This window comes from Heterodontus francisci, chromosome 42 (assembly GCF_036365525.1).
Source record: "Heterodontus francisci isolate sHetFra1 chromosome 42, sHetFra1.hap1, whole genome shotgun sequence".
NCBI lineage: Eukaryota > Metazoa > Chordata > Chondrichthyes > Heterodontiformes > Heterodontidae > Heterodontus > Heterodontus francisci.
This window is the reverse complement of record NC_090412.1, coordinates 1,053,412-1,081,407: the sequence shown is the minus strand read 5'-3', so window position 1 is coordinate 1,081,407 and position 27,996 is coordinate 1,053,412. Positions and strand designations below refer to the sequence as shown.

Here is a 27,996-nt window from a genome sequence, read left to right as displayed (position 1 = left end):
AATAGAGGGGTTATATTTGCTATTTTCCAGTCTGATGGAACCTTTCCAGAATCTAGCAAATTTTGAAAAATTGCCAATGCATCTACTACCTCATTAGCCACCTCTTTTAAGACCTTAGGATGAAGTCCATCAGGACCCGGGGACTTGTCAGCCCGCAGCTCCATCAGTTTGGTCAGTACCGCTTCCCTGATGAGTGTAATTTCACCAAGTTCCTCTCTTCCTTCCACTTCCTGATTTACAGCTATTACTGGAATGTTTTTTGTATCCTCTATAGTGAAGACAGAAGCAAAATATTTGTTCATTTCATCTGCCATTTCCTTATTATTAACTCCCCATTCTCACTCTACCTCAATTAGTTGCCCCCGCCTAAAGGGTCATTTCCTACAGCTCAACCACTGCCCCACTAGAATCAGTGTCCAGAGGTGAACAACACGTTGAGGACGACTCATCTCCAAATCTCCTCCCATGAGTTGAACAACAGAGTGAAGTGAGGAATAGTCAAACACTGATGCAGAGACAGATACCGGAACACAGGAATTGCTGTTGGAAAAAAGACCAAGGTCCATCGAGTTTGCCTTCGAAACTCCTCACGGTCTAATGATACAACGATAATGGAGTTGTTGACTAATCACAGCAACCATCTACAAGGCACAAGTCAGGAGTGTGATGAAATATTCTCTCCATTTGCATGGATGAGTGCAGCTCCAACAGCACTCAAGAAGCTCAACACAAACCAGGACAAAGCAGCCAGCTTGATTGGCACCCCATCTACAAACATTCACTGCCTCCACCACTGGTGCATAATGGCAGCAGTGTGTATCAGCTACAAGATGCTCTGCAGCAACGCACCAAGGCTCCTTCAACAGCACCTTCCAAACCCACAACCTCTACCACCTAGGAGGACAGGGGCAGCAGACGCATGGGAACACCACCACCTACAAGTTTTCTTCCAAGCCACACACCACCTTGACTTGAAACTACATCACCATTCCTTCACTATCACTGGGTCAAAATCCTGAAACTCTCCCTAACAGCATTGTACGTGTACCTACACCACATGCACTGCAGCGGTTCAAGAAGGCAGCTCACCACCACCTCTGACGGCAATTAGGGATGGGCAATAAATGCTGGCCTTGCCAGAGATGCTCACATCCCTGGGATGAATAAAAAAAAATTAGTCTAAAACAGACCCAGACAGGTGGTGAGCAAAACCCCCAGTGGTGGAAGGTTATGGGAACCATAGATTCAAAGTCACCCATTCCTACCAAGCACACTACACACCACGTTATGTCTCAAATTACTCATATACTGGGTCCCAAAATATTTTTCTAATCGTTAGTATTCATTAAGTCAACTGCAATTTAGATTTCTAACTGGTTGCACATTCTTGCCCACTCATTTAACCTGTCCAAGTCCTTTTGCAGCCTCTTTGTGTCCTCCTCACTGCTTACTTTACCACCTAACTTTGTATGGCCAGCAACTTGGATACATTACACTAGGTCCCCTAATGCAAATCATTAATATAGACTAGCAGAGACTCACAGAACATCTGTGGTCAAATTAGTATACTTGACCAACTCCATCATCTCATCCACCCTCTCTCCCTCCCTTCCAGCCCCATCCCACCACAATTCCATATTGATCCTGACACCAGCCCCCCCACACCTCAATATCTCCCCACAAGCAGCAGTTCCTCAGCTGAAATTTTGCAAATCATCTAATTAAAGCTCAATAGAATCAGTATGCCCAAACTAAACACAAGGCAGCACAGAGTCAAAGTGGAACAGGATCTCAGATTCACTCCTTAATGAAGGGGGTGGATGGGTGGGGGCACCTTCCCAGTCAGTCCCACTGTAATCCTGACTGCTGACCACGGCCATTGTGGAGCTGATCAAGCCTGCAGTCCTGGCTGAGGTGATTCTCGGTAATGATCGCACATACTCATCTGCCAGCTACCATATGTTACCACCAGAGGGAGGTGAGGGGAAAGGACAAATCCTGGTGCTTCTCGTTGATTTCAGCCCCAGCTTTAAAAAACCCTTAACTATAACGGAGAATCCGCACTTCTCACAAACATAATCTATATTTGCATGGGGACAGCGGCACACTAACAGTTGATAGTCACATGCTCCTGTTCTCTGTGCAGCCCTCGTGTGCTAGGCACCACCCACCAAATCAACCCATCGGCCAATGAAAGCCGTGCAGACTGAAACAACCTTCATCACTTGTGTCAGTTTAGCACATTACTCTGAAGTAATTCTACAGCTTTTGCACTCAGCTGACCAGTCAATACCTTCCTTATAAGAATCTTAGCTGCATGAGAGAATACGTAGTGAAAAAGTAATTAATTCCATGTAGTTTGCACTGTTGCTCCCCCTCCCTAAAGACAAAAAAAATGCATCTATTCAGCACTCTCGTGTCTTTCAAATGTCCCAAAGCACCTCACATAGTATTAATTAACTGGTGCAGTTCTGAGAAATAAAGTGGCAATCGTTTTGGGCACAGCAAGGTTCCACAAAAATACTCCAAGTGCGTTACATCAGAGGGATCAATAAAATTGTTACACTTGGTACACTCTGTAACCGAATGTCACAAAGTTTTAAGATATCTAATAAACCAACTATCATTCCCCAGGTTCAGGCAGGCACTGCCCACCAAAGCAACCCACTGATCAAGCAGAGTGCGGACAGACAAAAACTGCGCATTACAAAATGTGAATAGCTGAAGTCCTGCACTGATCCTTGTGGCACATTGCCAGTTATAGCCTGTCAACCTGAAAATGACCTGTTTATTCCTACTCTGTCTTCTGTTAACAACTCTTCATTCCATGCAAATATATTGCCCCCAATTCCATGAGCCCTAATTTAATTTCCATTTGTGTGGCACCTTATCGAATGCTTTTTGAAAAAGTAATTACACGACATCCATTGGGTCCCTGTTATCCACCCTAGTTAAAATCCTCAAATAGCTCAAACAAATGTCAAACATGATTTACTTTTCGGAAGCCCAATTTTTTAGATGCCCTGTTATCACATCCCTAATAGATTCTAGCATTTTTCCTAAAGTTGACATCCAGCGAACTGCCTGTCAGGCCTATAGTTCTAGGTTTTCTCTCCTTCCTTTCTTGAATAGGGGGCTACATTTACTACATTCCAATCTATGGGTAGTGTTCCAGAATCGAAGGAATTCTAGAAAAAAATCATTCCGTTATCTCTGCAGTCACCTCTTTTAAAACCCGAGGGTGTAGGTTGTCAAGCTCAGGGGAGTTGTTGGCTTTAAGACCCATTAACTTCTCAAGTACTATTTCTTTATTGATACCAATATCCTTCAGTTCATTTTCTAGATCCTTGACTCCCCATTACTTCCGGAATGTTTGTGTCCTCTAAAGACAGAAACAAAGTATTTAATGTCTAACAATTCCTTATTCCAGATTATAATTTCCCCTGTGTCTGCCTCCAAGGGACCCACATTTACTTTAGCTAATCTCTTTTTTACGTATCTATAGAGGCTTTTACAATCTTTTTATGTCTCTGGATAGTTTACTCTTATATGCTATTTTATCTACCAGTTTCTTTGTCATTATTTGATGAATTATAAAATCCTCCCAATCATAGAACGTTTAAGGCACAGAAAGAGGCCACTTGGCCCATCTTGGCTGTGCCAGCTGAAAAATGATCCACCTATTCTAATCCCACCTTCCAGCATTTGGTCCGTAGCCCTGCAGATTACGGCACTTGAGGTGCATATTCAGATTCCTTTTGAATGAGTTGAGGGTTTCAGGCAGTGAGTTCCAGACCACCACCACCCTCTGGGTAAAAAGGTGTTTCCTCATTTACCCTCCAACTTCTCTACCAATCACTTTAAAACCATGCCCCCTCGTCACTGACCTCTCTGCTAAGGTGAATAGACCCTTCACCTCCACTCTATCCAGGCCCCACAAATTTTGCACATTTCAATCAGATCTCCCCTCAGCCTTCTCTGTTCCAAGGAAAACAACCCCAGTCTATCCAATCTTTTCCCATAGCTGCATTTTTCCAGTCCTGGCAACATCATCGTAAATCTCCGTACCCTCTCTAGTGCAAATACATCCTTTCTGAAATGAGGTGACCAAAACTACACACAGTACTCAAGTTGTGGCCTAACCAATGAGCTATACAGTTCCAGCATAACCTCCCTGCTCTTGTATTCTATACCTCGACTAATAAAGGAAAGGATTCCATATGCCTTCTTAACCACCTTATCGATCTTCCCTGCTACCTTCAGGGATCTGTGGACATTCACTCCAAGGTCCCTCACTTCCTCTACACTTCTCAGTATTTTCCTATTAATCTTGTATTCCTTTGCCTTGTTTCACCTCCCCAAATGCATCACCTCACACTTCCCCAAGTTGAATTCCATTTGCCACTTTTCTGCCATCTGACCAGACCATCAATATCTTCCTGCAGCCTACAGTATCCCTCCTCGCTATCTACCACACAGCCAATCTTTGTGTCGTCTTGATCATGCCCCCTACATTTACATCCAAATCGTTAATATACCTCCAAAAATCAGGGGACCCAGTACTGAGCCCTGCGGAACGCCACTGGAAACAGCCCTCCAGTCGCTAAAACACCAGTCATCAATTACCCTTTGTTTCCTGCCACTGAGCCAATTTTGTATCCATCTTGCTGCATTTCCCTGGATCCCATGGGATTTTAGTTTTTTTAAAACCAGTCTGCCAATGTGGGACCTTGTCAAAAGCCTTGCTAAAATCCATGTAGACCACATCAACTGCACTACCCTCATCTATCTTCCTTGTTACTTCTTCAAACAATTCGATCAAGTTGGTCAAATGAGATTGTCCCTTAATAAATCCATGCCGACTTTCCTTGATTAACCTGTGCCTTTCTAAGTGACAGTTTATCCTGTCCCAAAGAATACAGCAAAGGAACAGGCCATTCGGCCCTCCAAGCCTGCGCCGATCATGATGCCTGTCTAAACTAAAACCTTCTGCACTTCCGGGGTCCGTATCCCTCTATTCCCATCCTATTCATGTATTTGTCAAGATGCCTCTTAAACGTCGCTATCGTACCTGCTTCCACCACCTCCCCCGGCAGCAAGTTCCAGGCACTCACCACCCTGTGTGTAAAAAAAACTTGCCTAGCACATCCCCTCTAAACTTTGCCTCTTGCACCTTAAACCTATGTCCCCTAGTAACTGACTCTCCCAACTGTCTCTAAGAATAGATTCCAATAATTTGCCCACTACTGAGGTTAGACTGACTAGCCTGTAATTATTCAGTCTATCCTTCGCTCCCTTTTTAAACAGAGGTACAACATTAGCAATTCTCCAATCCTCTGGCACCATACCTGTATCCAATGAGGACTGCTATTTCCTCTCTTGCTATTTTTAACAGCCTAGGTTAAATTTCATCTGGTCCTGGCGATTTATCAACTTTCAAGGATGCTAATTCCATTAATACTTACTCTCTCTCTATGTTTAACATAGAAAATAGGAGTAGGCCATTTGGCCCTTCGAGCCTGCTCCGCCATTCATTATGATCATGGGTGATCATCCAACTCAGTAACCTGTTCCCGCTTTCACTGCATACCCTTTGATTCCTTAAGACCCAAGAGCTATATCTAACTCCTTCTTGAAAACATACTATGTTTTGGCCCCAACTGCTTTCTGTGGTAGCGAACTCCACAGACACACCACTCTCTGGGTGAAGAAATTTCTCCTCGCCTCAGTCCTGAAAGGTTTAACCCGTATCCTTAGACTTTGACTCCCGGTTCTGGACTCCCCCACCATCGGGAACATCCTTCCTGCATCTACCCTGTCAAGTCCTGCTAGAATTTTATAGGTTTCTATGAAACCCCCCCCTCCCTCACCCTTCTGAACTCCAGCGAATATAAGCCCAACCGACTCAATCTCTCCTCATACGTTAGACCCGCCATCCCAGGAATCAGTCTGGTAAACCATCGCTGCACTCCCTCTACAGCAAGAACATCCTTCCTCAGATAAGGAGACCAAAACTGCTCAATATTCCAGGAGTGGTCTCACCAAGGGCTTGTATAATTGCAGCAAGACATCCCTGCTTCTGTACTCGAATCCTCTCGCTATGAAGACCAACATACCATTTGCCTTTTTTACCGCCTGTTGCACCTGCATGCTTACCTTCAGCGACTGGTGTATGAGAACACCCAGGTCTCGCTGCATGTTCCCCTCTCTCAGTTTATAGCCGTTCAGATAATAGTCTGCCTTCCTGTTTTTGCTACCGAAGTGTAGAACCTCACATTTATCCACATTATACTGCATCTGCCATGCATTAGCCCACTCATTCAACTTGTCCAAATCACCCTGAAGCCCCTCTGCATCCTCCTCACAACTCACCCTCCCACCCAGTTTTGTGTCATCTGCAAATTTGGAAATATTACATTTGGTTCTCTCATCTAAATCATTTATATTGTGAATAGCTGGGGTCCTAGCACCGAACCCTGCGGTATCCCACTCGTCACTGCCTGCCATTCGGAAAAAGATCCATTTATCCCTACTCTTTGTTTCCTGTCTGCCAACCAATTTTCTGTCCATCGCAATCCCAATGCGCTTTAATTTTACGCACTAATCTTACGTGGGACTTTGTCGAAAGCCTTCTGAAAGTCCAAATAAACCACATCCACTGGCTCCCCCTCATCAACTCTACAATTCTAGCAGATTTGTCAAGCATGATTTCCCTTTCATAAATCCATGCTGACTCTGCCCGATTCTACCACTGTTTTCTAAGTGCTCTGCTATAAAATCTTTGATAATGGACTCTAGAATTTTCCCCACTGCCGACGTCAGGCTGACTGGTCTATAATTCCCTGTTTTCTCTCTACCTCCCTTTTTAAACAGTGGGGTTACATTTGCTACCCTCCAATCTGTAGGAACTATTCCAGAGTCTATAGAATCTTGAAAGATGACCAATGCATCCACTATTTCTAGGGCCACTTCCTTAAGTACCCTGGGATGCAGACCATCAGGCCCTGGGGATTTATCGACCTTCAATCCCATCAATTTCCCCAACACCATTTCTCTACTAATAGAGATTTCTTTCAGTTCCTCTCTCTCACTAAGCCATGTGTTCCCCAACATTGCTGGTATGATATTTGTGTCCTCCTTTGTGAAGACAGAACCAAAGTGTGCATTTAGTTGGTCAGCCATTTCTTTGTTCCCCATAATAAATTGCCCTGTTTCTGACTGCAAAGGATGTACATTTGTCTTCACCAATCTTTTTCTCTTCACATACCTATCGAAACTTTTACAGTCTTTTTTTATGTTCCCTGCAAGCTTGCTCTCGTACTCAATTTTCCCCACCTTAATCAATCCCTTGGTCCTCCTTTGCTGAATTCTAAACTGCTCCTAATCCTCAGGTCTGTTGTTTTTTTCTGGCAAATTTATATGCCCCTTCCTTGGATCTAATGCTATCTCTAATTTCCCTTGTAAGCCATGGTTTGGCTACCTTTCCCGTTTTACTTTTGCGCCAGACAGGGATAAACAGTTATTGCAGTTCACCCATGCGCTCTTTAAATGTTTGCCATTGCCTATCCACCGTCATCCCTTTAAGTAACGTTTCCCAATCCGTCTTAGCCAACTATATACAACCCCGACTAACGTTTTTTGCCCCAAAGCTAAGACTTCACACGCTTCCTCATTAACTACAATATCTGCATCGCCCCCCTCTTTTGTGAAGACAGGCACAAAGTATTCGTTAAGAACCATACCAATATCTTCCACTCCTACACATAGGTTACCTTTTTGGTCTTTTATGGGCCCTACTCTCTCCTTAGTTATCCTCTTACTCTTAATGTATTGAGGAAACATCTTTGAGTTCACCTTGATTTTGCTTGTTAATCTTTTGGCAACATTATAAACCTCTTCCTTTAATCTAAACACCATTTTCAACTTCTCTTGGTAGCCACGGTTAGAACACTTTTCCCGTGGGGTTTCTATTCAAGGGAAAGTACAGCCATGGATACAAAAGTAGGGAGGTTATTCATCAGCTTTCGAGGGCATTGGTGAGACCACAGCTGGAGTACTGTGTACAGTATTGGTCTTATTTAAGGAAGGATGTAAATGTCTTGGCGGAAGTACAGAGGTGGTTTACTGAACTAATACCTGAATTGGGCGGGCTGTCTTACGAGGAAAGATTGGATAAGCTAGGCTTGTATCCGCTGGAATTTAGAAGAGTAAGAGGCGACTTGATTGAAACATACAAGATCCTGAGGGGTCTTGACAGGATGGATGTAGAAAGGATGTTTTCCCTTGTGGTAGAATCTAGAACTAGGGGTCACGGTTCAAACATAAGGGGTCACTCACTTGACAGATGAGGAGAAATTTTTTCTGAGGGTCATGAGTCTTTGGAATTTTCTTCCTCAAAAGGCGATAGAAACAAGAGTCTTTGAATATTTTTACGGCAGGGGTAGATAGATTCTTGATAAGCAAGAGGGTGGAAGGTTATCGGGGGTAGGTGGAAATGTGGAGTAATGAGTTCAGCCTTGAACTTATTCAATGGCGGAGCAGACTCAAAGGGCCGAGTGGCCTACTCCTGCTTCTAATTCGTATGGCAAAATTATGAATTAATTCTTTAAATGGTTGCTATTGCCCATCTGTCATCATATCTTATAACCTAGTTTCCTAATCTACTTTAGCCAACTCTGGAACTACAAGGTGAAAGATCTGGTCATGGTTAACATTATCCAGTCCCTTCAGAATCCTAAAAACAGCAATTACCTCTCAAACCTTCCCCTTTCCAGTGAGAAAATGGTCAATTTCCATAATCCTTCCTCATAATCCAATTCCTCCTCCTACTGTGGAATTGGGAGACTGGTAGACCAGAATTGGTTTTCTCACCCACCACCCCCCCCCACCACCTTTCAAGTCTTCATATTTTGCTTGCAACATGGCAAGGCTCCTAACTACCCCTTGCTCAGCTCCTCTTTAAAGGGAAGCTGATTCTAATACTCAAGAATAGATTGTATTGCTGAAAAGAAATACATGCTGTCAAAGCTTTTCATCTTGCAGTCATCAGGACAGATGCAAGAATGCCAAATTTCAAAGGGAGCAACAATTTACACTGCATGAGAAAAGGGTGCCGTTTGATTGGTCGAGACATTGCCATGGAGAATGTACCAGAGAACTACTGTCCCCCACGCTTGGTTAATTCAAAAAAGGTGCAACGCCTGGGCATGTTCCTTTTGCCTGCAGAGGTCCCTGTGTATGAATATATGTAGCTTCCAGCAAGCGTAAGTGAGCCACATTCTACTCTGATATGAAAATATGGCACGACAAGAGACTCTGATAATAGACATGGGGACTGAGTATATGTGGGACATCCGCCAATCTCAGTGAGCACTGTACAAGCTGCATATGGAATAAGGGAAGTGAAAGACTGTGTGGGCTCACATGGGTCTACCTATCCAACACCTCCCTACCCTCTTCTCACCTCACTAATGGCCCCTCACAAAATAACTCCAGGAAATAATCCTGGGAGATAAAACTGCAATTGCTATAACTTGAAGTAAAAACTCAAGTACAGGAAAATCAGAAAGCCTGTCAGCTTCTGCAAACACACTGGTAATGTTCCAGATGCAGACTGCAGAGCTGACATTGGAAATGTTAATTCACCTTATCTCACCATGGTCTTTGCTGTTTTGTTGCGCATTCAGACACAATGTACCCAGAACACACCCATATACAGTATCAGGCCCACCCATGACCCACCATCTCCCTCAGCCTAAGCCAGCCTACTGCTCACCCTAACACCCCTCTGCCCCCGACCTCTGCCTGGACGAGTGGAATCTCTGGTCTCGTCAATGTTTAACTGAGGTTTCATTGTGGTATATCTTCAAACATAACATAATCCCTATTGTACATACAGTCAGGATATAAACATACCCTGTATAAAAATTGCTGCCAGTAAAAAAAAAAAGTCAAAATAAAATCATTAAAGAGCACATCTGAAGATTCATGACAATGCTATTTCAAAATCTCATTTAAATATCTTGTTCCAATCCAGGCTATATTTAGAGATAGATTAGTATCTCTTTAAATCAGGTGTTCACACAGTCAACTGAGTAACTGTATAAAACTGCTTTGTTAGGCCATGTAAATAATTAATGTTAATGTTTAACAGACCTCCGACCCAGCGAGGTGCATTCAGAAATATTGATCATGAACTCTATTGACTTAACCCCTTCTTATTGCGCAGACAGGTTCACCTACCCCCAACACACTCATTTGGAGGACTGAACAAGTGTACACTTTTGTCATTCTGTGTTGATCTTTAAAATACGCCAGAGATTAGGGCTCCTTTGAAAGGAAGGCAGTAACAGAACTTACGTAAGTAACTAATACGGAATTTCAAACAAAGTTAAACTGGGGCATAAGGTGACACAGATTACAAACTAGTCAAAAAAAATGTTCAGGACTGATGTCAAGAAGCATTTCTTCGCACAAAGGGAATAACACTTGTAATAGGTTCCTGGCAGAGTAACTGAGAAATATTGAGAGGCAGTTAGATGAAACCTAGAATGAGCAATTATTGACAAGTACAAACAAAGGAGGCCATTGTAGCTGATCTTTCCATGAAACTTGCATAGAATCAGAAGCTTCTATGCAAGGATGACTGCAGTGGACTCCCTCAATTGTACTGAACTTCAGGGTCATTACTTGTCCATCACTCCTGCCAGCCTTATTTACTAACAACCCACTCAAAAGTAGGTTTGTTTTAACCAAAGTCTATTCTTTAAAGGTGGAGAATAGAGAAAAAGATGCCAAATACAGGGTTTAAAAGTAAAAGGACAAATCTCTAAATGTTGGAAATGTGAAACAATGCTGGATGTAGATAACAGCTAAGGCAGATCTGTAAAGTGGAAGCAGAGATTATGTCATTTTAGAAGTGTGGCCTCCACCAGTAATATCATACAGTTTCCTTTTCTCTTTACAGATGTTGACCGATCTGCTGCATAATTCCAGCCTTTTCTGTTTGTATTGAAGGATTTTAAAGTTTTGTTTTGGAGAAATAAGGTATAGAAAAGAAAGCATAAAGAAATAAGAACAGGCAATTGGGAAGATGAGATAGATTATAATAGCTTTCATTGTTAAATGTTTACTTTAGTTCAGACTCTCGGGTTAATAGACGTACTGCTGACATTTATGTAGTTCCTGCCCTCACCCCAGCTCACCTGATGAGAAGCTAAGTTGGAAGGAGCCTGTTAACTACCTGTCTCTCCAAGACTCCCTCGGGAGGGGTAAGTGATAGATGAGAGGGGACAATATGTGCTTGAGTATTGCTGAAAATAGAGACATGTCACCTAAGTTTTTTGTCTTGCACTCATCAGGACAATCACAAGAATAACCAGTGTAAAGGAAAACAACTTGTACTGCATGAGAAGAGTGCTGATTGGTTGGACTCTGGTAGAGGCGTTGCCATGGCGAATGCACCAGTTTATGGTGACAAACAATTAACTGCCAAACTTTGTTTAAAATTTAAACCAGGCAGCTTGACTCTGGTCAAGGCATTGCACTGAGGAATGAACCAGCAAAGGGCTGTCACTTATTTTGTTCAGCGGAATGTTTGTACATTTCTGTTTGCAAAGAACAGGGTCCTATGTGTTAATATATGTAGCTTGCAGTATGCTCAAATGTGCCACTGCAAGCCTTACTGAGTCTTAAATTGCAATATAAGTTGTTGCTTTCCCTTACATTAGTTATTCTTGCGATTGTCCTGAGGAGTGCAAGACAAAAAGCTTTGACATGTCTTTATTTTCAGCAATACTCAAGTTCTGTACTATTAAACGACTATTTGAACAATATGTACCATTACATTTTACTGCCGTCAAAAACATTCCAGCCCAATATCACAGTGGTCACCATCAGAAATACTCTGTAATCTTGACCCATGGATGTGGCTCTACATGGTGAAATCTAAAGTTCTAATGTTCCATCTTGGGAATTGTCAGATGGAGGCTGCCATTACTCCACGGCGGAGTCATTATTCATTTCAATACATCCTGTTAAATTTCTGGGGCATTTCTAACTGACGTTTGCTTAATTATTTCAGCTTTCAGTTTACCCAAGGGTGAATCCCAGCTTTCAACCCTTTGAGTGGAGCATCAGTTCCTGGAAATCAGGGCAAACTTTGGGTAACATACTCCTTTAAATTGAAGTAAATTTATGAGAAACTAGGAACAAGCAAATAATTTGAATTATTTAACAGTTATACACTAACACAATATCTTTTTCAGCCCCGAGCAGATAATAGAAGATTGTAAAATTATGAACTGAGTTAATCCTCTGTAAATGGCTTTCAAATACATTGCATTTTTTCTGTTTTTCAAGATCAACTTGCCTCAGATTTTCAAAGCTGTTCCTTGTGGGATCTTCCAAATACCACCCTATTGACTCAAATTGCTCTTTATGTACAAAGATAATTACTAGGACTGCACAGAAATGGTAGTCAAACACAAACAGAACACATGAAGTGTATATGAAATTCAGTAGTTAAACTTCAAGCCTATTCTCTGGAAGAGTACAATAAGCAACTCTGCAAATAGAATAGGACTGGTCCAAGACTCAGCTGGTAGTTAATCAGCCATGCACAAGGAGCGACTTTTAAACGGGGCAACTGGTGAAAGTCACAGACCTGAAATGTTAACTCGGTTTTCTCTTTCCACAGGTGCTGTCTGACCCACTGAGTATTTCCAGCACTTTGCTTTTATTTAAGCCAAAAATGTATGTGTGGCTCAATCGCATTGTGTTGGCACAAACCACGATGGAAGTGTCAAACCCCAGAATACTGCCGAATGGTGAAATCTGTGACTGCAGTCTGCCATTTTGAAATGCTCATCTTTGCAACACTGTGTGATGAGCACGAGAGGGGTAAAAGGTTTTATTTAAGTGCTACAGTCTACTTTCATATCAAATTTTAGCCAGCCATATTTGGCTCCTGCTCCCACCACACTACCCACCCCCCAAAACCTGGCTCTCGCTAAAGGTTCCTCCCACCACCATCCCCCAGGGCACAGGGTTCCACTGCCCTCACTCCCAGCGCATGGTTCCACTCCCGTCAAATGCTCCAATGGTGCCACTTTCACAATCCCATTATCCAAGTGTCTCTGGTTCCAATTACCATAATGAGACTTTCAAATTGAGACTCACGGAAGCACACTACACAGTGAGAACTATAGATACACACTAGCATAAAAGCAAGCATTTCATCACTTGGACACCAGGCTACACAATGGTTAGCTTGGTTCAGTAGTGACACTCACCTCGTTCAAACCCCACACCAAGTTTTGAGCACAATGTGCATTACCGAGGGAGTGCTACACTGTCAGAAGCACCACTTTCACACCAAGTGTACATCAGGAGGCCTAACTCTCTGTTCAGGTGGATGTGCTAAGATCTCTCAGTACTGTATGAAGGGCAGGGGAGTCCCTAATGGTGTCCTGACCAACATTTACCCCTGAACCAACACCACTACAACAGATTAACTGATCATTCATTTCACTGCTTGTGGAATCTTGCTGCACATAAGTTAGCTGCTGTGTCTACAAACATCTGCAATATGATGACTTGAGGCTTATGCTTCTTTTCGTTAACTTGTAACCTGTTACACCGTTACTGTAAATAAAAGCACTCAGGCAGCACTGTGGAGAGTAGGCTTAATGATTCAGGTTTCTGACCCTTCGTCAGAAGCTGTTAGCATCTTAGTCCTACATTTGCTGCTATTGAACAGTTCACCTAGGTAGCTCCTCATTTCTGAAACACTAACAGCAAGTGGTGAACGCCTTTCTTTGCCCTTTTTATCTTTCATATTTCAAATTTTTCATTTACAATCCTGGCTGTCATCTTCAAATTCATTTGCAGGCTCAACCTCTCCAATGTCTGTAACTTACTTCAGCCTGTCCCCATCTCTCCTTTCACACTACCATTAAATGCAGAACTTCATCGCCCAAACTGCTCAGGCTCTCATTCATTCCTTGTCTCTCACCTGGACAAACTTTCCTGAAATCTATCTTCTTAAGCAAGCTTTCAATTACCTCTCCTAGGTTTTTCCACCACGATTTAGTGGCCTTTGTTTATTTCCTTCCTATAAGTGTTTGGCGCTGATAAAGCTTTTGCTAATTAAAATTGGGTAATATTTTTAGGAAAATACTTGTCTCCATAAAGTAATGAACAAGGAGTACACTAGATTTCTGGTGTGTCATTTTTCAAAGTTTAATAAGTTTAGACATTTAGACATCAGCATTCCTCAGTGGCAGCACTTGTCTCTGAGCTGAAAGGTTTAGAATTTATAGAATTTAGAACATTACAGCGCAGTACAGGCCCTTCGGCCCTCGATGTTGCGCCGATCATCTGACCTACACTATTCCATTTACATCCATATGTCTATCCAATGACCACTTAAATGCCCTTAAAGTTGGCGAGTCTACTACTGTTGCAGGCAGGGCGTTCCACGCCCCTACTACTCTCTGCGTAAAGAAACTACCTCTGACATCTGTCCTATATCTTTCACCCCTCAACTTAAAGCTATGTCCCCTCGTGTTTGCCATCCTCATCCGAGGAAAAAGACTCTCACTATCCACCCTATCTAACCCTCTGATTATCTTGTATGTCTCTATTAAGTCACCTCTCCTCCTCCTTCTCTCTAACGAAAACAACCCCAAGTCCCTCAGCCTTTCCTCGTAAGACCTTCCTTCCATACCAGGCAACATCCTAGTAAATCTCCTCTGCACCCTTTCCAAAGCTTCGACATCCTTCCTATAATGCGGTGACCAGAACTGCACGCAATACTCCAGGTGCGGCCTCACCAGAGTTTTGTACAGCTGCATCATGACCCCGTGGCTCTGAAACTCGATCCCCCTACTAATAAAGGCTAACACACCATATGCCTTCTTAACAGCCCTATTAACCTGGGTAGCAACTTTCAGGGATTTATGTACCTGGATACCAAGATCTCTCTGCTCATCTACACTACCAAGAATCTTCCCATTAGCCCAGTACTCTGCATTGCTGTTACTCCTTCCAAAGTGAATCACCTCACACTTCTCCGCATTAAACTCCATTTGCCATCTCTCAGCCCAGCTCTGCAGCCTATCTATGTCCCTCTGTACCCTACAACACCCTTCAACACTATCCACAACTCCACCGACCTTCGTGTCATCCGCAAATTTACTAACCCACCCTTCTACACCCTCATCCAGGTCGTTTATAAAAATGACAAACAGCAGTGGCCCCAAAACAGAACCTTGCGGTACACCACTAGTAACTAAACTCCAGGATGAACATTTGCCATCAACCACCACCCTCTGTCTTCTTTCAGCTAGCCAATTTCTGATCCAAAGCTCTAAATCACCTTCAACCCCATACTTGCGTATTTTCTGCAATAGCCTACCGTGGGGAACCTTATCAAACGCCTTACTGAAATCCATATACACCACATCCACGGCTTTACCCTCATCCACCTGTTTGGTCACCTTCTCGAAAAACTCAATAAGGTTTGTGAGGCACGACCTACCTTTCACAAAACCGTGCTGACTATCGCAAATGAACTTATTCTTTTCAAGATGATTATAAATCCTGTCTCTTATAACCTTTTCCAACATTTTACCCACAACCGAAGTAAGGCTCACAGGTCTATAATTACCAGGGCTGTCTCTACTCCCTTTCTTGAACAAGGGGACAACATTTGCTATCCTCCAGTCCTCCGGCACTACTCCTGTCGACAATGACGACTTGAAGATCAACAACAACGGCTCTGCAATCTCCTCCCTGGCTTCCCAGAGAATCCTAGGATAAATCCCATCTGGCCCAGGGGACTTATCTATTTTCACTCTTTCCAAAATTGCTAACACCTCCTCCTTGTGAATCTCAATCCCATCTAGCCTAGTAGGCTGTATCTCAGTAATCTCCTCGGCAACATTTTCTTTCTCTACTGTAAATACTGACGAAAAATATTCATTTAACGCTTCCCCTATCTCCTCTGATTCCGCACACAACTTCCCACTACTATCCTTGATTGGCCCTGTTCTAACTCTTATCATTCGTTTATTCCTGATATACCTATAGAAAGCCTTAGGGTTTTCTTTGATCCTATCCGCCAATGACTTCTCGTGTCCTCTCCTTGCTCTTCTTAGCCCTCCCTTTAGATCCTTCCTGGCTAGCTTGTAACTCTCAAGCGCCCTAACTGAGCCTTCACGTCTCATCCTAACATAAGCCGCCCTCTTCCTCTTGACAAGCGCTTCAACTTCTTGAGTAAACCACGGCTCCCTTGCTCGACAACTTCCTCCCTGCCTGACAGGTACATACTTATCAAGGACACGCATTAGCTGCTCCTTGAATAAGCTCCACATTTCGTTTGTGCCCATCCCCTGCAGTTTCCTTCCCCATCCTACACATCCTAAATCTTGCCTAATCGCGTCATAATTTCCTTTCCCCCAGCTATAATTCTTGCCCTGCGGTATATACCTGTCCCTGCCCATCGCTAAGGTAAACCTAACCGAATTGTGATCACTATCGCCAAAGTGCTCACCTACATCTAAATCAAACACCTGGCCGGGTTCATTACCCAGTACCAAATCCAATGTGGCATCGCCCCTGGTTGGCCTGTCCACATACTGTGTCAGAAAACCCTCCTGCACACACTGATCTAAGCTAACACTTCAAATTGTGCCATGTGATTTTTCAGAAAAGCAGAGTTCTCCCTATGTTGGGCCAATATTTATCCCTCAACCTCCATCATTAACAGATTACTCATTACTGCTTGTGGGATCTTGTGCACAAACTGCTACATTTCTTCAGTGTACTTCAAATATACTTCATCAGTTACGAATGGTGCTATAAAAATGAAAGGAAGGGATAGGGTAGATAGAAACAGGCTATTTCCAGTAGCCAATGAGTCAAGAACAAGGGCCATAATTACAAGACTAACTGCAAGAGTAGAACACAACGCAGGAGAAACTTCTTCAGAGAGCTGCAAGGTCAGTAATCGAGGTAACAATTGTGTCAGCATTAAATTAGATAGGTGGCTGAAGGGATAAGTGTGTTTAGGACTATTTGCCTGTGTCAACAGGGACTGGTTGGGCTGAAAGGCCCGTTTTCATGTTGTATTTCACGTACATAAGCTTTTGTTTGCCTATGAAGCAGCTGAAACTGCTTCCTACAGTTAATTCCTTGAGGCATGAACTTGCCACAGGACACAGTTTTAAATCCTGTTTTGATGCACATTTGTAAGTTAAACCCGTGGAAATAAAAGAATGCAGATTTCAGTATATAACAAATGTAGGAAAATACAGAAAGCTGTATACATGTGGGCCCAATCCTTTTGTGCTGTAGATCTGTTAAAGGAATTGAGAGTCAGGTGACTCGCCAACTAAACCCCATGGTGGCACACCCTGTAACACACTCAATGCATGCAGTCTGTGGAGTAGTTGAACTGCATTTGAGGTTAGTTTGTGAAATGACAGAATCCCACACACATAGTGAGAGGATTCGAGTACAGGAGCAGGAATGTCTTGCTGCAATTATACAGGGCCTTGGTGAGGCCACACCTGGAATATTGTGTGCAGTTTTGGTCTCCTTATCTTAGGAAGGATGTTCTTGCTGTAGAGGGAGTGCAGCGAAGGTTTACCAGACTGATTCCTGGGATGGCGGGACTGACCTATGAGGAGAGATTGAGTTGGTGGGGATCATATTCACTAGAGTTCGAAAGGGTGAGGGGGGAATCTCATAGAAACCTATAAAATTCTAACAGGACTTGACAGGGTAGATGCAGGAAGGATGTTCCCGATGGTGGGGGAATCCAGAACCAGGAGTCATAGTCTAAGGATACGGGGTAAACCTTTCAGGACTGAGATGAGGAGAAATCTCTTCACCCAGAGAGTGGTGAGCCTGTGGAATTCGCTACCACAGAAAGCAGTTGAGGTCAAAACATTGTACGTTTTCAAGAAGGAGTTAGATATAGCTCTTGGGGTGAAAGGGATCAAAGGGTATGGGGGGAAAGCGGGAACAGGTTACTGAGTTGGATGATCACCCATGATCATAATGAACTTTCTATGTTTCTATAAACAGAAGCTGAATTGCAACAAGGAGCTGATGTTACAAAGCCAACTGAATGCAGCATCAGCTGATAGCACACTCAACATGGACTCAGCTCACATCACAATCAGCAGGGCAATTGTGGACTTGAAAAATCAGCAAAACAAAGAAGTTTTCTCTGTAAACTAATAGCTGCAACACTGCAACTACAGGCTGTGAATTAGATTTCTGACCAACTGTACTCATTTATCATAGCACGAGTCAAGAAAAAGTACCGATTCACTCCAGGAACATTCTGTACTTGATTACTAACACTGTCTGACTAGATTACCTGAAGTAAAATAGAAACCCATAATATCCAAGTGAAATTTACTTTTCTGATCATTGTAGCCCAACAGTGAAGTAAAATTTAGAATCTAATTTATTCACAATATTCATTAATTTATATCGTTAGCTCAATGGAATCTCCACTTCATCTTGTTTTTTCTACAATGATAAATCTGAATTTGTCTAATCTTTCCCCCATTACACCACAGTATTCTTGTTCTCAGCATCTTCTCCAAGGTAGCAATTCCAATTTGCAGGATGGCAACAAACTGAATATCTGCTGCTCTGAACTGCTTGGCCATTCAGTGTCTTCAGCTATCAGCAGAATCACTGTACATCTGGACTGGAAGTCCAACATTTTGTTAGCTTCAAGTGCTTAATGTGATGACCAGCACTCCCAGGTCCCCAAGTCTCCCTCAGATAACTCAATTCCATTCTATCCGTGCACATTCGACAACATTGTACATTTGTCAGTTTTATATTTCATTCCCACTTTGTTCAATTGAGTAACTGATCAAACTCCGCATGCAATGCATCCTCTGTTTATTTATCTGATACCAGCATGGGAGCAGATTTAACAAGCTAACAATTGGGCCTGGTGTCCAGGTCAATTACACATTAGAAACGGACACCAATATTCTCTGTGAGGCCATTTACTTCTCCTCCCCCCAGGGACCCACACTGACCACTCTCTCCTCCACCCCCCCTTTCAGAACTTGCACTGAGCACTCTCTCTCCCTTCCCCCCCCAGGGCCCTGCACTGACCACTCGCTGTCCCTCCCAGGGCCCCGCAGTGACCACTCGCTGCCCCCCCCCAGGGCCCCGCAGTGACCACTCCCTTCCCCCCCCAGGGCCCTGCACTGACCACTCGCTGCCCCCCCCGGGCCCTGCACTGACCACTCGCTGTCCCTCCCAAGGGCCCCGCAGTGACCACTCGCTGCCCCCCCCCAGGGCCCCGCAGTGACCACTCGCTGCCCCCCCCCAGGGCCCCGCAGTGACCACTCGCTGCACCCCCCCAGGGCCCCGCACTGACCACTCGCTGCACCCCCCCCAGGGCCCCGCACTGACCACTCGCTTCCCCCCCCAGGGCCCCGCACTGACCACTCGCTGCCCCCCCCCAGGGCCCCGCACTGACCACTCGCTGCCCCCCCCAGGGCCCCGCACTGACCACTCGCTGCCCCCCCCCCAGGGCCCCGCACTGACCACTCGCTGCCCCCCCCCCAGGGCCCCGCACTGACCACTCGCTGCCCCCCCCCAGGGCCCCGCACTGACCACTCGCTGCACCCCCCCCACCCCCAGGGCCCCGCACTGACCACTCGCTCCAAATGGCTTGAGATTCAACAGCGTGACTCACCTCCTGACTCCCCAAAACCTGTTCACCACCTAGAGCATGGCTACCCGACCTGAACCAGACGTGTCGGTTTCGGGCCAGGTCGCTCTTTCGGGTCTGGCATTCGGGCTCGGGTCGGACACACTATCAGCACCTCCAGTACATGGCTCCAATCTTAATGTACTTTTTAACCAACCTTTCAAGTCCAGTTAGTTTTTGTTGCTTATCTGCACAAGCTTAAAAAGTGAACAGAAGCAAGGTGAACTAAACATTCCGGTGGTCGGATCGAGCGTGGGAATAAAATGAGAGGACTTGAGCCAGGTCAGGCTTGGGCCAGATGTGGTTCTGTCAGGCTTGGGTCGGGTTTCATTTGCAGACCCGAGCAGGCCTTTACCACCACCTACAAATGATGGAATACTCTCCACTTGCCTAGATTGGCTGCAGTGCCAACACTCAAGAAACTCTACACCATCCAGGACACCCCATCCACCATCTTAATCATTCACTCCCTCCATCACCGATGCACAGCGGCAGCAGTGTGTACCATCTACAAGATGCACTGCAGCAACGCACCAAGACTCCTTTGACAGCACCTTCCAGCCCACCACCTCTACTGCTTAGAAGGACGAGGGCAGCAGATGGTGGTGATGGTCTGGAACTCACTGCCTGAAATTGCAGTTGAGGCAGGGACCCTCAACTCATTCAAAAGGAGTCTGGATATGCACCTCAAGTGCCGTAAGCTGCAGGGCTACGGACCAAATGCTGGAAGGTGGGATTAGAATAAGTGGATTGTTTTTCAGCCGTCACAGACATGACGGGCAAAGCGGCCTCCTTCTGTGCCTTAAACTTTCTATGATGCATGGGAACACCACTACCTGCAAGTTCCCCTCCAAGTCACACACCATCCTGACTTGCAACTATATCGCCGTTCTTTACTGTCGCTGGGTCAAAATCCTGGAACTCCCTTCCTAACAGCACTGTGGGTGTACCTATCCCAAATGGACTGCAGCGGTTCAAGAAGGCAGCTCACCACCACCTTCTCAAGGGCAATTAGACATGTGCAACGAATTCTGGCCTAGTCAAACTCTCTACAAGTTGCTGTTGAGATGAACGACAAGCAAAGCATTAACAGCACAGAATCTGGCCACTCAGCTCAACAGCTCACACTGAAACCCCTGCCCCAAACAAACAACTCTCCCTGCCTCCCCCCTCCCCACTGAACACATCCACTAAAACCCCAACACTGAACCCTCCTTCCCTCCCACACCAAGCACCCCCCCCAACACTGAGACCCACCCCTTTCTCCCCTCTCCCACCATCCCCTTTCATACCGAGCCTCCCCTCTCCCCCCCGAGCACCCCCCTCCCCAAACACCTCAGACCCTCCATACGCCCCTCCCTCCCTCCACACAGGTTTGGTAATGCTCGTGTTGTTGGAACCTGCTGCTTATTGCCCAAGAACTGACTGTTTACAACAGAAACACACACTCACCTAGAGAGTTTAACGTGGTGCCAGTTTCCTGGATTTCTGCAATCTCCGAACACAAGGCCACTCTGCTGCCTGTACTCTCCTCCTGGAATGCATCACCCAAGGATGCAAACTTGCTGCACACAGTAGCATCCCCACTGATGGGCCGGTTCATCGTACTGTTAATCTCCAGTACTGAGCTCACATTGTCCCCATCAGTTGGTTTACAAGACTCTGCAGTCTGTGGCCCCTTGGCTGCAGCTGGATTCCGAGATGACACAGGGAGAGAGTCATCATCACTGTCAAACCCAAATGGATCTTCCAACAACTCATCTTCAATCTTCTGCCGCTTGGGCTGTTCCACTGGTTCTGGTTTGAAATTGGGTCTCTTCTGGCTCAGCTGAGCCTTAAAGGTGCTTTCGCCCCATTTGGTGCTTATTTTCGCTCGCTTACCAGAGAACACCTCATCAAACTTGGAGTTGCTCGCACTTCCCTTCTTGCTATAGGTTTTCCCATATCTTGATGTCATGTTGACACCTCTTTCATATTCCCTGCAATGAAAAAATTCAAACACTTCAAGAAAATAGACACAGCTGTTCCTTGAAGACCATTCATAAACCTTCTGGCTTTACCTGCTTCCAAAGTCACATTTTTGCACTGCTTTGAATTTAATGTCTACACTGAGAGGTGCAACATGTGAACTTGTCTATTTCCTCCACGAACAACCTCAAGGCGCTTGGCAAACACATGGTCCATGTTGAATCACAGGCAGTTCTGTGCTCATACCAACATACAAATTAGGAGAAGTAGGCCATTCGGGCCCTCTAGCCTGCTCCACCATTTAACAAGATCATGGTTGATCTGTTTGTCTTGAATTCCACACTCACACCCACCCGATAACCTTTGATACTTTTGCCCAAGAATCTATCTACCTCCACCACCTTCTGAGGCAGAGAGGTCCAAAGTTGCAGAACGCTCAGAAAAAATTTCTCATCTCTGTCCTAAAAGGGCGACCCCTAATTTTAAAACTGTGACCCCCTAGTTCTGGGCTCACCCACAAGAGGAAACACCCTTTCCACATCCACCTCGTCAGGACCGTTCAGGATCTTATATACTTCAATTAAGTCTCTGCTCACTCTTCTAAACTCCAGTGAAAACAAGCCCAGTCTGTCCAACCTTTCCTCATAAGATAACCCACTCATTCCAGGTATCAATCTAGTAAACCTCCTCTGAACCGCCTCCAACACATTTACATCCTTCCTTAAATAAGATGACCAAAACTGCAGAAGTATTCGAGATGTGGTCTCACCAACGCCCTGTATAACTGCTCCTGTGAGTAAAGCTTGCATCTCACACTCCTTCACACGGAGCAATGAAAATCTGCAACTCTCTCCCCCAAAAAGCTACTGAAGCTGGGGGTCAATTGAAAATTTCAAAACAGACTGATGGATTTTTGTTCGGGAAGAGTACTAAGAGTTACAGAACCAAGGTGGGTGGACAGAGTAAAGATACAGAACAGCCAGGACCAGATCAGAATAGGCTCGAAGGTCTGAGCAGCCTCTGCCGATTCCTATATTCTCGTTTCATAGCATTTCAGAGGCCTTTCAGTTAATTTCATCCCAATATACTGAGTGTAAAATGAGTTGGGAGCACAGCCTTACAGAACAAAACTGTCCAAATTTGACACATTCATCAATATCCTTCGCACCGATGAAATTTATGTATTAAAGCAAGAATCCTGACCTTCATGAATATTTAAACATCTAAAAACTTGTCACAGTTTAAACTGAACCCAAGGTTTGATATTTTCAGTTACTTACTAAACAGTTATAAAAACATAGTAACCTACACGGAAGAGCATGCTGAGGGAATACTACAGTATTAGTTATGAACATAACACTGAAGCTGCTTTTACATAGCAGTGGCAACCAAAGGCATTAGAATCTTCCCCACCCGAGAAAATTTAAGGTATGCTGGTATTCTTTATTGTGCAACTTATCTTTTAAAAGTTGAATTTTGAACTCAGTCTGTTGACCCTCAGACCCCGTTCCACTTTAAGAACTAGTAAGAGGCAAAGTGGTGAAAACACATGCAACAAAGTGTGAAATGACTGTCAGCATTGTGACTGCACACATTTAACCAGATCAGGTCTGCTCTACAACTGCGTTCCAGAAATGGCCAATGTTCTAATTAATTCAAAGCTTCTAATGCATTTCAGCGGTGTGGGAACAGAGGACTCTGAGCAGCGCTTTGTAAACAGCAAATGACTGTTATGCAAATGCAGCTGAGTAATGCGTCATGTTCGAGTACCGGCAATTGTAAGTACCAGTCAGAGGCCACCGAATGTAAATATACAGGTGCTACACAAGAGCAGAGACAATCTGCCTTCAGAGGGGATGGAGAAGACAGGTCACTGACATCCAACCTAAGACAGTTACTGGCTGATACCAGGCTGAATGGACAAGGCCCAGGAACACAGGGCACCTTTGCTACGTGGTCTTTACAAACCCCATCAACATACCCTACTTGTGCAAAATTTTACCTGTTGGTTGTTGCAAAATCCTATCTGCAAACACAAATATTTCTCCATCGAAAAATGGTGCAGACACTAAATCCAATGTAACACCTTCCTCCTTGTACTATGTTTAGCAAAGGAAAACATAGGAGCTGAATTAGGCCATTAAGCCCCGCGAGCCTATTCTGCCAAATAATTAGATCGAGGATGATCTGCCACACAACTCCATTTACTCGACTATGAACTATATCCTTTGATATTGTTAATTAATAAAAATTGAGCCATCGCGATCTTGACCATTTCAATTGACTCTCAGCCTTTGGGGGAGCAGGTTCCAGGTTTCCACTTGCGTGTGTGAGAAAAACTGCTTCCTGATCTCACTTTTCAATGGCCTGGCTCTAATTTTAAAATTTCCCACCAAAGGAAATTGTCTGCATGCCCCATGCAATAATAAAGCTATCCAAATGTTCAAGGACTCTGCCTGTGTTGTCCCAAGGTTTCAGTGAGTCTTCATACTGGCTGCTTAATTTCACAGCACAGGCCCAGAACCAAAGATTTCAAATATATAAAAAGGTCAAAATTTGTAAATAAAAGAACACTCTCAACCCACAGGTTGTAATACAAAACCCGCAGCATTGTACCATCATTTCTCAATACTTGCAGAGAGGGGTCTTCACTCAGTTTGAGGTAAAATTTCCCAGATCTTTTCAGTTTTCATCAGAAAACTCAACTCCAGTTTATGGTTTAAAATTGAAGTTGGTGGGAAACTCGACAGAGCCTTGCTCCTTTTAAAAAGAGCTGGGGAACAATCACAAGAGATACCAGCCAGCACCGTCACTGAAGTGCAATGGTGGGGAAGACATTTTTTGCACTTTATCTGCAGATTACAGATTGAACCCAGAGAAATTAATGACCTGACTGGAGTCAGATTTAGGTCAGACAGGGTAGCAAAAGTAAGCTCATTCATGAACAATTTGGCTTTTTAACAAGACTCAGGGTCCTTATTCATTTTTTGGTGCCAACCAATAAATTACCAGATTTATTAAGCTGTGGAAATGAATGATTGAATTGAGTGAAGTGATCCATTTAAAGGCAGAGAACCCTGGCTCACGCACCAGGCCATGGTGTTGGCTTTAATGTCTCAAAGCAGCCACAGTTGGTGCTGAGAAGCAATAAACAACAGCCCTGACAACATGAGGAATAACTAACAGGACAAGGATAATGTTGACCCCATGCAAACCACCAAATGAGGGTGAGGGGGGGCTGGGGGATTGAAGAGTGGATTTGGGAACCAGGACTGGAATCTCTTTCCCTCCCTGTTTCTGCTCCAAGGGGAGATTTGGGGATTGGGCAGGTAAGGAATCAGGACTGGGGCTCACCCACCCCCTCTGCTCCACGGGGTAAGGGGGCAATAAGGTGTTTGCGTGGGGCCAATGGGAAGGGAGTTTGGGTGGGGGTGATGGGGAAAAGGGATTCGGAGAGGGGGAAATCAGGAAAGGGGGGGTGATGAGGGAGTTTTGTTGGGGAGGGTGTGTCAGAGAGAAGGGGGGGTGTGATGGGGGAGTTTTGTTGGGGGGGTCGGGTGATGGGGGGGGGGATCGGGGGAGGGGGGTGTGATGGGGGTTGGGGGGTGTGATGGGGGGTCGGGGGGTGTGATGGGGGTCGGGGGGTGTGATGGGGGTCGGGGGGTGATGGGGGAGTTTTGTTGGGAAGCGTGTGTCAGAGAGAGGGGGGGTGTGATGGGGGGAGGGGGTGTGATGGGGGGAGGAGTCGGGGGGGAGGGGGGTGTGATGGGGGTCGGGGGGGTGTGATGGGGGGGGGGGAGGGGGGTGTGATGGGGCGGGGGAGGGGGGTGTGATGGGGGTCGGGGGGGAGGGGGGTGTGATGGGGGTCGGGGGGGAGGGGGGTGTGATGGGGGTCGGGGGGGAGGGGGTGTGTGATGGGGGTCGGGGGGGAGGGGGGTGTGATGGGGGTCGGGGGGAGGGGGGTGTGATGGGGGTCGGGGGGGGAGGGGGGTGTGATGGGGGTCGGGGGGGAGGGGGGTGTGATGGGGGTCGGGGGGGAGGGGGGTGTGATGGGGGTCGGGGGGGAGGGGGGTGTGATGGGGTCGGGGGGGAGGGGGGTGTGATGGGGGTCGGGGGGGAGGGGGGTGTGATGGGGGTCGGGGGGGGAGGGGGGTGTGATGGGGGTCGGGGGGGAGGGGGGTGTGATGGGGGGTCGGGGGGGAGGGGGGTGTGATGGGGGTCGGGGGGGAGGGATGGAGGGGGTCCGGGGGGGGGGGAGGGAGGGGGTCGGGGGGGGGGATGGAGGGGGGGTCGGGGGGGGGAGGGGGGTGTGATGGGGGTCGGGGGGGGAGGGGGGTGTGATGGGGGTCGGGGGGGAGGGGGGTGTGATGGGGGGTCAGGGGGGAGGGGGGTGTGATGGGGGTCGGGGGGGAGGGGGGTGTGTGATGGGGGTCGGGGGGGGTGTGATGGGGGTCGGGGGGTGTGATGGGGGTCAGGGGGGAGGGGGGTGTGATGGGGGTCAGGGGGGAGGGGGGGTGTGATGGGGGTCGGGGGGGGGGATGGAGGGGGTCGGGGGGGGGGATGGAGGGGGTCGGGGGGGGGGAGGGAGGGGGGTCGGGGGGGAGGGGGGTGTGATGGGGGTCGGGGGGGGGGATGGAGGGGGTCGGGGGGGGGGATGGAGGGGGTCGGGGGGGGGGAGGGAGGGGGGGTCGGGGGGGAGGGGGGGTGTGATGGGGGGGGGTTCGGCTGCGGGAGGATTGCGGAACCAGTTCTGGAATCTTCCTCCGGCCCAAATGTCCCTCCCGTGTCCCGGGTTCTTTCCGCTCCTATAAAGCGGCTTCGGGAGGTTTTGCTTCGTTCACGGTGCCGGGAAAATCCCGGTTCCTCCGGCCCGGGTTCCGGAGCCGCTGCACCGAGACCCGGAGCTTCAGGCGGCGCGGGCCCGGGGGGGGGAAACAGCCGCTTCCCGGGCGGTAGCGGAGATTCTCCATCAGCCCGAGGCCCGACCGCATGAACCCGGACAGTCCCCCAACCCCCGGTGACTCACCTCCGTCTCCCGGGCTCTGTCTGAAACGTCGGCCGAGGCCTCGCGACTGCGCTCAGGCCCAACAGAAAAAACACCTCAGCGCCATAACCGCCCGGTCACCTGACCATCGCCGCACCAATCGACGCTGTGCTTACTCCCGCGCCTCACCCGCCCCTGAAAGCTGCGCTGATTGGTCGATAGCGTGCGGCCGCCGCACCAATAGTATTGCGCCCGGTGTAAAGTGTCGCAAATTGTCGCGCAGCGGAGCGCACTGCCTGCCGGGAGTTGTAGGACTGTCGCTTCGTATGTGCGATTATAAATAAATCAAATCAGAATCTTTAAACTGGGGTCAAAGGTGAAAAAGTGGAAAAATTGAAAAAGCGGAAAAATCGAAGCGGCGGGGCACGGATGACTGCTGGGAATTGTAGGCCGCACGACCCCGGGGCCATTTCCGGTTCGAGTTACCCGCCCATCCAGGAGGCTCTAGCCAATCGAGGGGTAGCGCTAGAGCACGTGATCAACACACGCATACGCAATGCCCCCTGGGAAGATGTAGTCCTGCCGTAAAGGGGTCACGTGGTTTCCCAGAAGAATTCCTGGGAATTGTAGTCCGACAGAGCAGCGAGGGTCACGGAGCCTCAGATTTAACCCCTAAAAATTCAGGAGAAAAATCATTGAACTAGAAAGAGGAGAATTTTAGTTATGAGGAAAGATTGAATTGGCTAGGGTTGTTTTGTTTGGAGCAGAGGAGGCTGAGGGAAGACCTAACTGAAGATGTAAAATTGAGAGGTCTCCATAGTGTGGATAGGAAGACCCTATTCCCCTTGGTTCAGGGGTCCATAACCAGGGACATAGATTTAGGGTAGGAGGTTCAGAAGGGATTGGAAGGGATTTTCTTTTCACCCAGAGGGTGGTGGGGGTCTGGAACTCTGTGCTTGAAAGGGTGGTACTGGCAGAAACCCTGATAACGTTTAAGTACTTGGATATGCCATTGAGGGCTCCAAGGCTATGGGACCAAGAGCTGGAAAGTGGGATTAGGTTGAATGGCTGCATGTCGGCTGGCGTGGATATGAGGGACTGAATGACCTCCTTCCACACTGTTAATTTCTATGATTCTAACGTGAATCCAGTTGCTGTGAAACTCCTCCAGCCATTGGGTGACACTGCTTCAGGAATGGTTTTGGAATTACTGCGCAGGATTGCCATCTGGTGGCTGCAGGAAGTACAGTAGCTGCACTGTAAAACGTAACTAATTAAACACTATTAT

General features: G+C 46.4%; 1 protein-coding gene across 1 annotated transcript in view; it reads right to left on the bottom strand.

Annotated features, from left to right (window-relative positions):
* The window catches only part of LOC137355386 (wings apart-like protein homolog), a 189,264-nt gene extending 162,410 nt beyond the window's left edge, over nucleotides 1-26,854 (bottom strand). Inside the window, exons 1-2 of the mRNA XM_068020380.1 lie at nucleotides 26,751-26,854; nucleotides 21,209-21,735 (exon numbers count right to left, since the gene is read on the bottom strand). Of these exons, the coding sequence (XP_067876481.1) occupies nucleotides 21,209-21,713 (505 nt within the window). The 5' untranslated portion in view covers nucleotides 21,714-21,735; nucleotides 26,751-26,854. The remainder of the gene's footprint in view (nucleotides 1-21,208; nucleotides 21,736-26,750) is intronic.
* Nucleotides 26,855-27,996: the final 1,142 nt, after the last annotated feature.